Genomic DNA, 15,000 nt, shown 5'->3' with positions numbered 1-15,000 from the left:
TCCTGTATTCTACTCTGTGCTGTTCTGTTCTATACCATCTATTCACACCAGGGGAGGCTGGTGGAGGTAGAAAAATCGCAATCGGAGGACTGGCATTTACAATGAGCCTGTCTTCTGATTGATTTCTTCCTCCACATGTTTCTGTCTGGTGTCTTTCCGTCTACAGGAGACGGAATGGTGTGTTTTGACTGATGTTGCGACACGACTGTGTCTGAGTTTGAAAGGAAATCCCCATCACATTATTATCATCCTCTTCAAGTTCAGTCTGCTGTTAGGCTGCCTCTGTGTCCCTGTCTCAGTTGCTGTTTCAGTCTCTGTCTCTGTCCATGTCTGTCTCTGTGACTGTCTCTGTGACTGTCCGTCTCTGTGTGTCTGTGTCTCTGTGTCGGTGTCTCTGTGTCTGTCTCTGTGTCTGTCTCTGTGTCTGTCTCTGTGTCTGTCTCTGTGTCTGTGTCTGTGTCTGTCTTTGTGTCTGTCTCTGTGTTAGGGTTGGGCGGTATCAACATTTTTAAACAGTCCCCAAATTAAACGGCGGTTTATGGTATGGTATCATGATTGTATCATTATTATTTTCACACAACGACAAACATGTGTTCCATTTTTATTCTCTGAACAACATCAGAAACAGAATAGCAAACGTTAATAACATTAACAACATCTATACATCTACAAAATATAAAGCTTGAGTGCAAATACAGCAGGTAAAAAAAAGTGCAAGTAAGTAAGTAAAGCTTTATTTATATAGCACCTTTCATACAAGAAATGCAGCTCAAAGTGCTTTACAACAGGAATAAGAACATAAAGTGAATATAAAAACATATATAAAAACATATACAAGCATAGAATGAATATAAAAGCAGGGGAAAACAGTAAAAAGAACAGGTAAAGATAAAATACAAGGACATGCAAGGACATGACATTAATTCTCCGCCGTCCAGTACAAATAAATTACATTAAAAACACCGCCTATAGCATCCAGTAGGCTTATCAAATAATAACAAAATAACAATAAATAACAAAAAAGGCAGTAACGAAAATATCCGTATCCTACAGACCACAACGTTAGGCTATTCTTCAAGCCTATTTATTTATTTTTGTCAGAAAAACTGTTTACTTGCAGGGCACGTAACAGACTTACACCTGATGTGCTGCCGCTTTGATGGTGTGCTTGTGACACGCGCACAGGTACTTTCGGGTCACCCTCGACATCAGTGGCTCCATTTGATTTCCACCAGCGATGGGGATCTTTATCTCCGTCAATTACAGGCTCGCGACAATTGGCAGTCATCTCTGATTTTGCTCGCTCCTCTTTCACCTTCTTCATGCAGATCTTACACACAGCCTCATCAAGATTTGCTGGCTCGCCCTTGTCATTCGGTCGGAACCTGAAATGCTTCCAAATTGCATCCGTTGCTTTTTTTTAGGGACCAAACTTGAGCTCGCCATATCTTTTTCTAATCCTCCGTTCTGAGGAGACTCTGTCATTTGACAAATGACATTGTCTCTGTCATCACTTTCATAGCATGTTCAACCACACAGACAGTGGTGCTGGACAAACACTCTTAAGGCGTTTATTATATACAGCAAATGATAACAGTTTTATGACGGTATAAAAAAAGAAAAGAAAACGCTATTTTAAAAAAACGTGGTTTACGGTATAAGCGTAAAACAGCCCAACCCTAGGGTCTGTGTCTCTCTGTCTCTATGTGTCTCTCTGTCTCTATGTGTCTGTTTGTCTTTGTCTCTGTGTCTTCATCTCTGTGTCTCTGTCTTTCTCTGTGTCTGTGTCTCTGTGTCTTTGTCTTTCTCTGTGTCTGTGTCTCTGTGTCCATGTCTGTTTCTGTGTCTCTGTGTCTGTCTGTCTCCGTCTGCGTGTCTGTGTCCGTGTACGTGTGGAAGTAAGATATCCAGGTCTGACTCCTCAGCCTCCAGTAATGTCTCTACCAGACGTGGAGGTACCTGGAGGTCGTTGTCGTACCCAGAGGTAGAGTGTTTCTGGTGGGCGGAGAGCCCAGGTTCACTGGGCCTCTCAGACAACATCTGGTCACAGGGGAGACCAACACACACCTCCTTTCCCCTATTAGTCAGAGACTGACACTCTGGGCCAGAGTATGCTATGACCGTTCATCCAGTCATTCTAAAGTACTTCCCCAGATCTACCTCATTACTCACAGAGCTGGCCTGAGAGAGGGAGAGGAGGGAAGAGTGAGAGAGGGAGAGGAGCCAGGTTGAGCTGTTAAAAATTGGGGACAGATTATAGTGTGACCGATCTGTTTTCATCATCAACTATCGGGTTGGATAGAGGGTCAGAACAGAAGACCACTGGGGCTGTCAGGGGCTCTGAACCCTCTGTCACACATCTGGGGTTTTAGTCCCCGCCTTCAAACCCAGGACATACCAGATCGTCGCTAACCAGGTGGTTTCTCTTTCTCGACAGGAATTCAACTTACCCAGAACCACCTGCGTCCTTCAAGACGTGATACCTGGGACCTACGCTATTGAGGTAAAAACCCTCTCACCGGCCGCTGTTCTAACCAGGAGGTAGAAATCGGAGGACGACAGGCTCGTTGTGTTACATGGAACGGTCCATGCATTACAATGAGCCCGTCCTCTGATTTCAACCTCCACCAGCCTCCCCTGGTTTCTGTAACACACCCCAGTAGTGAGTCTGGTGGTGTGTCCCCCCCCCTCCCCCCTCCCCCAGAGGCTGGAGGACTCAGGTTTCTTCTTCTTCTTTTGTCCCTCAGCTCCGGGATGACAGCAACACCACCAGAAGACAGGCCCAGTACCACGTCAGCCAGGGTAAACCCCTCCCTCCCTCCCTCCTTCCCTCCTCCTTCCCTCCCTCCCTCTCTCCCTCCATCCATCCGCCCCCCCCTCCCTCCTTCCCTCCTCCCTCCTTCCCTCCTCCCTCCCTCCCTCTCTCCCTCCATCCATCCATCCCCCCTCCCTTCCTCCCTCCTTCCTGTGTTCCTGCACTCCTATTACATAAAGTAGAAACCCTCACGGTTGCATTTCATTTCTGACCTTTTCAAATATCTTTGAAAGAACTTTGTGTGCGCGTGTGCGTGTGTGTGTGTGTGTGTGTGTGTGTGTGTGTGTGGACGTGGATTAGAAGAAGAGAATGAGTAAATAGATGAGTTGGGAGTTAAAAGTCATTGTGTACAGTGCAGTGTTTTTGATGAGTCTGTCTCGTCTCTCTCTCTCTCTCCTCAGTGTACTCGCCGTGGGCGGGGCCTATCCGCGCCATGGCCATCACGGTGCCGCTGGTCCTCATGTCCGCCTTCGCCACCCTTTTCACCGTCATGTGCCGCAAGAAACAACAAGGTCTGATGAGAGGTTCTGATTGCTTTATTGATATTAATATCCCCAAAGAGATGAATAATAAAGTTCTACTCTACCCTACTCGACTCTACTTTGCTCTGCTTTCCTCTCTTCCTTTCTTCCTTTCCTCTCCTCCTCCTTCCTTACCCACCAGACAGTCTACTTCCACTTCTGTCTCCTATTCGTAACCAGTCATGCATGAAGACAAAGACTGGATTACTCTATTCATCTCCATGTATTTGCATCCTCTTGTCGTATTATTGTCGTCTTATAAAGGCTACCAGAACATTCTATACAACAGGCCGTGCTGCGCCTGTACACGCTGGCCTCGGAGGACTGTTCTGTTCTGTTGTGTTCTCTTCTCCGCCTCTCCCCCTCATCTCTCTGTCGTTGTGTCTCTGTCACAGAGAACATCTACTCCCACCTGGACGAGGAGAGTTCAGAGTCGTCGTCTCACACCACGGCCCTGAGCTCGGACCGGCCCTGGCCCAGACCCAAGGTGTTCGTCTGCTACTCCTCCAAGGACGGCCCCAAGCACCTCAACGTCATCCAGGCGTTCGCCTTCTTCCTGCAGGACTTCTGCGGCTGTGAGGTGAGCTAGCGAAGCGAAGCTAACGCCAGAGCACAGACAAGCTAGCTTGGGTGTGCCGTGTCTGCCCCCTGCTGGATGATTCTATGAATTGAATGATGATCTCTATTATGGATTTGTAAATAGGCAAGGCAAGGCACGTTTATTTGTATAGCACATTTCATACAACAGGGGCAATTCAAAGTACTTTACATACAGTATAATAGAAATCAGACAACAGGTCACATGACACACAGGTCACATGACACACAGGTCACATGACACACAGGTCACATGACACACACAGGTCAGACAACAGGTCACATGACACACACAGGTCACATGACACACAGGTGTCACATGACACACACAGGTGTGACACAGGACAGACAATGAATAAAAGCAGATATAAGAAATAAATAGAGAGATAGATAAAGAGAGAGAGAATCAACTTTTGCACTGACTTTCGATTTTTTTTGTCAGGTGCACCGAATACAATTATCTCTGTTTTGTCCTTGTTTAGTTGGAGGAAGTTTTGTGTCATCCAGGCGTTTATTTGCTCAATGCAATTACAGAGATTGTCAATGGGACTAGTCGTTCGGTATAGTTGGGCTTCCGCATTTAAGGGCTTCAATGCAACATAAAACAGGATAATTAAATATTACAACCATGCCAGACTGATCACAGCAAGCGGCAGGCAGTATAATGCCACACTATATTATTATACGACATCATTAACAATGATTTGAAGAACATTTTATAAAAGGATAAAAATCATGAAGAATGATGCAGGAGGCAAAGAAAATAATTAAAGCTAACCATTGTGTGTGCGTGCTTGTGTGTGTCCCTCCGTCCTAGGTGGTGCTGGACCTGTGGGAGCACCTGGAGATCTGCAGGGAGGGTCAGATGTCCTGGCTGAGCCGTCAGATCGACCAGGCCCACTTCATCATCACCGTCTGCTCCCGCGGCCTGAAGCACTACGTGGAGAGGAAGAACCGCAAGGGGAAGTCCCCCGCCGCCCGCCCCCGCCCCAGCTCCACCTCCTCCTCCCCGGCCACGACCTCCGGGGCCTCCGCCTTAGTGGGGGGGACCAACGGCGACCTGTTCATCGTGGCGGTGGCCCTGATCGCCGAGAAGCTCCGCGAGGCTCGCCAGGGGGGCGACCGGGACCTGTCGCGGTTCATGGCGGTGTACTTCGACTACTCCCACGAGAGCGACGTCCCCACCATGCTCGCCCTGGCGCCCCGGTACAAGCTGATGGACCAGCTGCCGGGGCTGTTCGCCCGCCTCCACTCCCGCCTGCCCGAGCGCGAGCCCCAGCCGCTCAACGTCAGCAAGAGGAACTACTTCCGGAGCAAGTCGGGCCGCTCGCTGTACGTGGCCATCTGCAACATGCACCAGCACATCTCCCTGGAGCCCGACTGGTTCGAGAGGCAGCTGATGCCCCTCCCCGTCCCGCAGCCCAAGCCCCAGCGCTCCGCCTCCTCGCCCCTCCTGGAGAAGTTTGACTCGGGGCTCGTCCTCAACGAGGTCGTCTTCAAGACCCCCGGGGAGGGAGAGGGCACCCTGAGGAACGTCCTGTCCCTCCCGGCCTCCCTCAGCCTGGCCCACTGTTCCTACTCTCTGCCCGGGCCCAGCTCCGCCGGCCTCCTCTCCCAGGGGGAAGGTGGAGGTGGGGGATCCTCCTCCACCCAGGACGGCCTCCCCCCTCTCAGACCTCCACCCACCCAGACAGACGGCTCTGCCAGCCCCCCAGAGATGCCCAGGGACTCGGGCATCTACGACTCGTCAGTGCCCTCCTCAGAACTGTCCATACCACTGATGGAGGGACTGTCACCTGACCAGGCAGACTCCTCCTCATTGGCTGACAGCGAGTCCTCTTCTTCGGGACTAGGTAACTATTCTATTTTGTTCTATTCTGTTCTGTTGTATTTTATTCTAAACACAGTAAAGTAATTTAGAACATTTTGGTTTGATTATATTAGGTATACTTGTTATATATTTATAATCATACATATGGTCATATTATCAGCAATGACACTTAAACAGTCCTTTATTATCATGATAATCTCTGGTATTTAAGTATATTGTGTTTTCTCAAAATGAACTTTTTATCCAAACTCAGATTTGAGACCTTTGGATCACAAAGCCATTTACCCTGTGTTGCCCTGTTGCAGACGTAGACACCTGTAACCTGAGTCCCTGTGTGTGTCCCCAGGTGACGAGGAGCCCCCTGCTGTCAGCTCCCTGCATTGCACCACGCCAGTGCCCATACCTGTACCCACCACCACCACCATCACCACCACCATCTGTAAAGCAGAGCTCCACCACCACCACCACCTCCACCACCACCACCTCCACCACCTGGACCAGAGTGAAGCCCCCCCCCCTGTGGCCATAGCTGTACCCCTGTAGTGGACCTCACCACCTGGACACGCCTTGACACTTTACTGCTATCCCATTTCAGCTGACGGTGCAGAACCACTCCCGTAAACCTCATCATGCCGTCTAGAACAACACCATGTCCTCCACGTTCACTGTGACTCGTAATCTACTCAGCCAATCAAACGGCTTGTTATACACATGACCACTAAGGCGTCGGAACCACCCGGAACAGTAACCAAGCTAGCATGGATGCTATCTGCTGTGTGGACTTGGGTTGATTAGAAGACAGTGATTTCGTCACGATATTTGCAAACCTTCCCGGAGCGCTGCAGACAGCAAGACGCCTCCTAACCAAAGAGGTTGTGTCTTTTATAATGTGCAACCTTGTCCCTTTTAAATGTTACCGGTACAGAGTTGTTTAGTTTTTAGACAAGAGCACAAACGACCGTTTTCTCAAAATGGCCGAGTTGTCTTGTTCAACACCTTTCACAAGTGCTGAGTTCCATGTCGCCCTCTTGTCCCTAGCTCCTAGCTCTTAGCTCCTAGACCCTCTCATAGATCTGAGAGGATTGGATGGGTGGAGGCGATATGGCGAAATGTCTACCCAGCCAATCAAAGTGGCGTGATAACCATATTGCTACTATCCAGGGGTCAGAGGTCAGGGGTTAGAGGTTGATTTGGCCTGGGGCCTCTCTGTAATGTGCTTCATACTGGGCGACGATGCCATGACCCTGTGGTGGTGTTTACCAAGTTGTGTTGAATGTGCGATTGAGAGGGCATTTATGTGTTTGTGCTTCATTTTAATTTATTGTCGACAAAATAACTTGTACGGTACGCCAACGCAAGGATACGAAGGCCTGAGGAACTGAGTTTGTGTGGAAGCACTTTTTAATCTTTGTTGCATTTTATGAAATGTTCTTTTCTTAACACATCACATGGTTTACCACTCTAAATGTTTGAGTTTGAGAGACAGTTCTTGTGTAAAGTGAGAATGTTTACGTCTAAAAACAATTGTACCGTTACTCTTTTATGAACTTCCCTTCTTTCATATCATGAACAATCCTAATTCTTTGAGAAATGGACAGGGATTTGATTTTAGGAGGATTATGGTTTTATTAACAATGCTTTTATTTGAGACTTGGTAACTTTTAAATATAATTAAACTCCTACAGAGTGCAGTAAAACCCAGTCTTTAGATGTGGGTCTGGTCTGTTCTGAAGATTTTTGGAGGAGAATGCCAACAGTCATTTTGAAGTCAATTAACAACCGTTCGTTTTTTGTAAATATGCAAAGTTTTGTCTTTGAAAATATCCGTTCTATTATACGTTTTGTATAGTTTTTAGATTATTAGTTTTTTCTACATTATATAAAACGTTGTACTGTTTTATAGTACTCTAATGTAGGAACTAAATATCAAATTAAATAAAAAAGTTTGTTTTTCATTATTTAATGCTTTGTGTGTCATTTATTCTCAATGTAATGGAACATCAAAGGTGATTAAATGGGACACTTTAACGTTGTTGCAATGTCAATCACATCCTCTAGATGGCGACAGAGTTGAATAGTAGGCGCCAACCAGGAGAGCAGTGGAGTTTTTGAATGGTCTTTATTGTCATTGATATAGTACAGGTACCAAACAACGAAATTTGGGAGGGGGGGCTCCCCTGGTGCTAGGAAAGAAAAAAAACAAAACAAAAAACAAGAAGGGAAAGGAGCTGGTTTACATAAATAAATGTTGAGCGTTTCCCTCTTTTGCAGGCCACAGTGAACACAGTCCGTAAACACAGTACAGTGCACTAATGAACATAGATATTCTGTAGAATCAATCGGTTATTATGGGTAATTGAAGTTCTGAGAACGATGACAGTACGGTTGTGATCAGAAGTGAAGAGTAAGTGAACTGTTCAATTCAAGGGAGTTTTCCAGTATTGGCATTTCCTAGGTTTTCAATTAGGCTACACTATGACCAGGAACGAGCTCAAATGTGGTGTTAAATGCACCTGTAGTTGTACAGTCTACAACTGAGAATACCTCATGTAAATCCATATTTTTCGACAGAAACCTTGATCAATGAGCAATCAATATTGTTTAATATAACCAACAGATGCAATTTTCATTACACATGCCATGGGCTGTGTTGAAGACCAGTAGTTGCAAACGTTGCATTCAACTCTGCTTTTCAAATAGGGATAGATACAGTACAGGCCAAACGTTTGGACACACCTTCTCATTCAATGTGTTTCCTTTATTTTCATGACTATTTACATTGTAGATTCTCACTGAAGGCATCAAAACTATGAATGAACACATGTGGAATGATGTACTTAACAAAAAAGTGTGAAATAACTCTAAATATGTCTTATATTTTAGATTCCTCAAAGTAGCCACCCTTTGCTTTTTTGTTGTTAATAAAATATATATTTGTTGTTGTTAATAAAATATATAATAATAATATTAAATATATATATATATATAATAACATATTATTATTAACACATATTATAGTAAATATTATTATTATATATTTTATTAACAACAAAAAAGCAAAGGGTGGCTACTTTGAGGAATCTAAAATATATTAGACATATTTAGAGTTATTTCACACTTTATTGTTAAATACATAATTCCTATGTGTTCATTCATAGTTTTGATGCCTTCAGTGAGAATCTACAATGTACCAAATAGTCATGAAAATAAAGGAAACATTGTATGAGAAGGTGTGTCCAAACTTTTGGCCTGTACTGTAAATAGATAGATAGATTACTGGCCATGCATGAAAAAATCCTTACAGTGTGCGGTTAGAAAATTGACCGATGAGTCCACTTCCTCTACAGTATGCTGTGTAATGCCCATGTTTAATCATCACACTGCTGAATGCTGCTGGGCGGTGCTGAGAGACAGGGCTTTAGTCTGTGCGCTCTGGAGCGGCTCGGCTTGGAACAACACTGGAGACAAAAAAGCAGCAGAAAAAGCTGATGGATTCAACCACAACAACGCGAGTTCTGGAGCGACGCTAGATGCATGGATGTAAATATTGTCTTCAAAGTTTGTCAATAACTGAGGATCTGTTTGATCATAACCGGCGCAACACCGATCATAATCGTTCAGATTTCGTTTCGCTCATTGGAGTTCTTGCTTGTCTATGCATGATAAGAGAATCTATTTATTCTATAAGAGAATCTATTTATCTTTCCGTTTTTTGGAGTTCGTCATATTTAATCATATCTAAACACATGCAAAAAGGAGATGGAAACAATGAAGTTTCAGGGTAAGATACTTTTCTTATTCTTAACTGAAAATCTTTTGCATTTTTTGCATTTGCATAAGTGAAAGTGCAGCTGCTCAAAGATAACCCACTCATAAGTCATCCATAACAACAATCACATGTGCATTTATTTCTTTGTCTTTCATAAGAATCACCCTGTTAAAGGTACATTGTGCCAAGCTGAGTGACATTGAGCAGACGTGTGTTGCATGGGACTGTTATCAATTAATTTTATTATACGGAAATAGTCATCTTTATTGATCTTATGCTCTCTATCATTCACTCTGCATGTTATCAGATCGGGGTAGTGTGAATAGCGCCCAATAAGACTGGTAATACACAGTAAAGCAACATGTGACTTGTGACATCTGATTTAAATCAGAATCAATTGATCCTTATTAGGCTATAGTCTAATGCAGCTTATTCCTCACATTAAATAACGGTAGCTATTTCACATCAGTGGTAGTGTAGTTAATTTCTTTTGTTGGTTATGAATCAAAGAATCAATTCTGAGTTTAAGACGATTTATTTAAAGTACAAAAATGTTGAGCTGGATTCTGGTCTGGTAGAGAGAGAGAGAGAGAGAGAGAGAGAGAGAGAGAGAGAGAGAGAGAGAGAGAGAGAGAGAGAGAGAGAGAGAGAGAGAGAGACAGAGAGAGAGAGAGAGAGAGAGCTGTGTGATCAAAATGAGAGAGGTGCTGGAATCAGAGAGACCGTTGGTTTCATCTGTTCCCACCTTTATACCTTTTGGTATGCAATAATATGTAAATACAGTTTCAAATAATAGCCTATCACATTTACTGTAGAGATGCCCCAGGTGTGAAGAGTAGGAGACCCCAATATGATGTCACCCTGGCCGAAAAGTCATTCCAGGTTAAAGTTCAAGTCAGATTCATGACTCAAGTCAACATATGGCCCCTAAGACAAAGGATGTGTTTACAAGGTGTCATAAAACCCCCATTTTCAGTAGAACAGGCCCATACCAGGCATATACCATGCATGTGTGTGTGTAATTAAAATATACTACAGTAGCTAATTCAGTTTTGCAGCGTACTTATGATATAGTTCACATATCTTTTTGTATTGCACCAGGTCTTTCATATGCCGACTAGATGAGGCTGATTTGAGATCAGTAAAGGGTTAAAACAGTAAGATAGGATCCGCTTCGTGACTCAAGTTTCCCCGAGGTTGACTATGAGTGATAGTCTGCTTCTCGTCACAACAGGGGCCTAAAGGGTTAGGCAGCGGAGGCTGGTGACCTCATATACGACACGCTTGTGCTGATGTCTGTCTGATCTCAGATCAGGTCCCAGGTCCATCAACAGTACAAACATCACGTCAAGGTGTGGAATGCTGACGGCGGGTTTGCCGGTTCCACTGTGGGAACACTCCGTTCAGGAGTTCAAGTGAGAGTGACAGAGTGAGAGTTCTGATTGGGATTCGAAACCATTTTTCGAACTCGTTCTTTCTTAGAATGTTTTCTGTTCTACTCTCTCTTCTCCCTATTACAATGCTTATGACAGTGACACATGATAGCCAAACCCTTCATGATGATGATGCTGATGAAGAAATATGGAGGATTATGGATATGCGCTATATTCATATTTTGAGTGTGTACTGTTCAAGTATCGGGGTAGATATAAATGGTACATTTCGGCGACTTTGAATCCACTTTTTATCATAACACGAATGTGTTTTAATCACAGTATCAGCATCACAAGGGAGGCTAGTGGAGGCAGAAATCGGAGGACGGACTCCAGTGTAATGAATGGAATGGAATCAGGAACGGTATCACACGTGTTTGATACAACTCCTCATTCCGTTCCATGCATTACAATTAGCCTGTCCTCCGATGCCTGCCTAACACCATCTTCAGCACCAGTAGCCCATCCCCTACTAACAAATTTCCTTTTTTTTGCGTTTCAAAACGAATCTCACACCCACAAAGTCAAAATCAACAATGAGGACAGGTGAGATGTCGTCTTTTCTCTTCACCTGTCCCCTCCTGGTCGCCGTCGTCACCAGGTGTTGCCCACCCCCCTGAGCCTGACTCTAGCAACGTCTGACCAACCCCCTGCTCTGTCTACACAGCGTCTCAGCCGTGTGTACATACCACCGCCTGTCTGGTATTTCAGTGAGCGAGGGGGCAGGGGGGGTTGGAGGGGTGAGGGAGCGAGGGGGCAGGTCAGGTTTTTTGGCTGTGAACGCTGAACACAGGGGTGAGGGCAGTGCAGAGAGAGAGGAGCATCGGAGCGTGCCCCGGCCCTAATCCCCGAGATAATCCCTTTTCAATGTGTCAGAAATAATCTTTTGACGTGGGCTGACTGGGCCCGCGCTGCCCCTCGGCCCGGGCCACTGCTATCTCCACGTCTCCCTTCCTTGCTGGGATTAGTGGACAGTGCTCTCGGGCCCGATCACGCCAGCCCAGCCAAGGGCCCTGGGATTTCTGCCGATGGAGGTGGTTCTCTGCGTCTCTACTCGTCTCTCTACTCCTCTGTCCTACTACTCCTCCTCCTCCTCCACCTCCTCCTCCCCCTCCTCCCACTCTCTGGGTTCCCTCTGGTAACTATGAGGTAATGGCAGATTGTAGGGAGGATTGTGTGTCTGTGTGTGTGTGTGTGTGTGTGTGTGCGTGTGTGTGTGTGGGTGTGTGCACGTGTGTGTGTGCGTGTGTGTGTGTATGTGTGTGTTTGTGTGTGTGCAGCCCTGATTGTAGAATGCAAGGAGTCAAGAGAATGCTGGAAATCGTCTGGAGTGCTGCTGTCATGGTTACCCCTCCCTTACAATCTGGTCAAGTGTGCCAATGTGTTGAGAAGTGTGGGAACCGGGACGCTTAGGTGGCATTAAGCGTTGACCATGTAACCGTAGGGTCCCCGGTTCGATTCCGGCCGGGGACATATCCTGCATGTCATCCCTCCTCTCTCTCTCACCCATCCTTCCTGTCTAAATCTCTACTATATCTGTCAATAAAAATGAAAAATATGAGTGGGACTGCCCCACTCAGAAAAAATAACTTAATAAAATAGTAATAATAAAAAGAGAAGTGTGGGAACCAGGTGGAGGACGGGCTCATTGTAACACACGTGGTTGATACCGTTCATTCCTAATTCCATTCCATGTATTACAATGAGCCTGTCCTCCGATTTCTACCTCCACTAGCCTCCCTTGGTGGAAGCTACACTCTTTTATTTCTCTATCGCTCCATCTCTCCAAACAGTCCTATATGCTAATTGTGGGTTCATGTTCCACTCTTCTCTTTTTCCATTAGAAAATACTTTCAGTATCATCATTAACTTCCCATTAAAAGTTTCCCCCATGACAGAATCATGTTTGTTGAAAGGCTGGGAAACTCTTTTTGCTGTGACAGTGCAACTCTCAGTGAACTATCGGTTTGTTTTGAGGTTTAGAGGAAAGTGGAAGTTCTAATACACACTCAAAACTGTGGATTCCCTAGATTAGCATGCTACCTCAGATGAAAGGAGACAATTTGGGTCTGTGGTGTTCTGGTGACTGTCTAGATTGTGATGTTCTGGTGACTGTGTCTAGGTCGAGGTATTGTGGACTAGAGAGGTAGTGGATGTGAAACAGATGTAAAGTTGTCGCAAACAGTCGACCTGCAATTTCGACTTTCTCCGGGCCGAGTCTTCTCAAATCTCCTCAGACTCCCGATGTAGCCTAAACCAGCTACCCCTATTGAAAAGCTAGTAATTGGACAGTGCATGTAGGTGGGGAATGTTTGAACTTGAGGAGTGAGCTCTACCATCTCAACTGGGTTACAGATGCTGTTAGTTCCCATAGGAAAGTGGGAAAACTGAGCTAAAACTCCCACAGGAGGGGATCTAAGAGCGGAGTGTGGTGGTTGATAAATCGTCTGGTCTGTGCAGCCTTGCTTCAGAGGGTGTGGTGGCCAGTCTGAATGTGTCCCTCCCTGCCCAGAACCATGTACCAACAGCATGTTGAATACAGATGTCTCTCCCTCTAATACACCCAGAACCAAAACCAGAGGCCTACTCACAGGGAAGGCTGGTGGAGGTAGAAATGGGAAGACGGGACTCATTATAACGCATGGGACGGCATGAGGAACGGAATATCAAACACGTGTGTGCGATGTCAACTTCCAACCTCCTCCAATTTCAAGTTAAACACAAATGTTTGATACCATTCCTCCGATTTCTACCTCCGCCAGCCTCCCCAGGCATTGTTTACCCTCTAGGTCGTTATCCTCCAGGTACACTCTGAAGCCCTTCACGTGTTCAATACCTGACACACACACACACACACACACACACGCAGACGCAGGCGCACACGCACTCGCACACGCATGCATGCACACACACACACTCACACACACACACACACACACACACACGCAGGCGCACACGCACTCGCACACGCATGCATGCACACACACACACACACACACACACACACACTTGACATGATGCAGAACAGCAGGGCTAAAGTCCCTGCCAGGCCACTGATAAAGAGACAGAGAAAAGACACTGCAGCATGTTCAGGACTGTCATCAGGAGGGTTGGGCCATATCAACCATATCAATCTCCTTATTCACAATATTGCTTTACAAAAGATCACAATATACGAGGATATCAATCGTTTTCTGTGACCGAAATAAAGAAATGATCAAATGCCAGTTGTATGACCTATTGTATGAGACCTATCAACTGGAGGAAAGGTTTAGGTTGGGTACGTCAACGTACAGAGTTTGATGAAGAAGGCAGTGTTCTATGCTAGCTCGTAGCTTCTACTACTGGATGTTGTACGTTGTGGTGGATTCGTAGCAAGTTGGCTTTGGCTCTGAAGAGGGCTTATGTATGTGTATATATATATATATATATATATATATATATATATATATATACAGTATATGTATATGTATGTGCTGAAGAACCGAGGGGAGGGGAGAGTGTTACCTCAGTACTGTGGTGCAGACCCTGACATGTGATAGGCTGACACTGACACTTGGAGAGAAAAACAATGATGTCCAAACATGTCAAAAGTAGGGACAATTTCTTGGTTGTTGTTTTGAACTGACAGCTGGTGTGGCCGGAATATCCACAAAGACACACCTTGACTAAAACACAGCCAGCCTTGGTGGAGAGGTGGGCGGCCCCCGGAGATGGGTGGTTGACGTGAGTTCAGATCCAAACGTTAAAAAAGTTAAATAATCTATAATCATTGTGAAATAACATCATACGTCATATTCGTCATATTCCTTTGAATGTGAGTAACTCAAAATGTTATGTGGCCCCATCCGTTTCCTTACTTATTTCACATTTTACAAACTTTTTCATGTGCTAGTCCTAAAAAATGGCCTCTGGAGTGACATCATTTCTATTGATAATATCTGATTCGGAGATTAACACACTAATAAGTAGACACAGTGTGATGTTTTCATAACTTGTAACTGTTTTCATAACCTTTTAAAGTCAAATAATAG

At 45.2% G+C, this 15,000-nt stretch overlaps 1 protein-coding gene across 1 annotated transcript in view; it reads left to right on the top strand.

The window, feature by feature from the left end:
- Positions 1–15,000, top strand: part of il17rd (interleukin 17 receptor D) — a gene marked incomplete at both ends in the record, with an annotated part of 66,546 nt that overhangs the window by 23,615 nt on the left and 27,931 nt on the right. Inside the window, 6 exons of the mRNA XM_080545835.1 lie at positions 2,438–2,503; positions 2,748–2,802; positions 3,217–3,327; positions 3,732–3,916; positions 4,751–5,786; positions 6,111–6,295. Coding sequence (XP_080401961.1) covers positions 2,438–2,503; positions 2,748–2,802; positions 3,217–3,327; positions 3,732–3,916; positions 4,751–5,786; positions 6,111–6,295 — 1,638 coding nt within the window. The remainder of the gene's footprint in view (positions 1–2,437; positions 2,504–2,747; positions 2,803–3,216; positions 3,328–3,731; positions 3,917–4,750; positions 5,787–6,110; positions 6,296–15,000) is intronic.

Source organism: Nansenia antarctica (genome assembly GCF_963989245.1).
Source record: "Nansenia antarctica genome assembly, chromosome: 15".
NCBI classification, from domain to species: domain Eukaryota; kingdom Metazoa; phylum Chordata; class Actinopteri; order Argentiniformes; family Microstomatidae; genus Nansenia; species Nansenia antarctica.
Note: the sequence above shows the minus strand (reverse complement) of the source record. Positions and strands in the feature narration are given on the sequence as shown.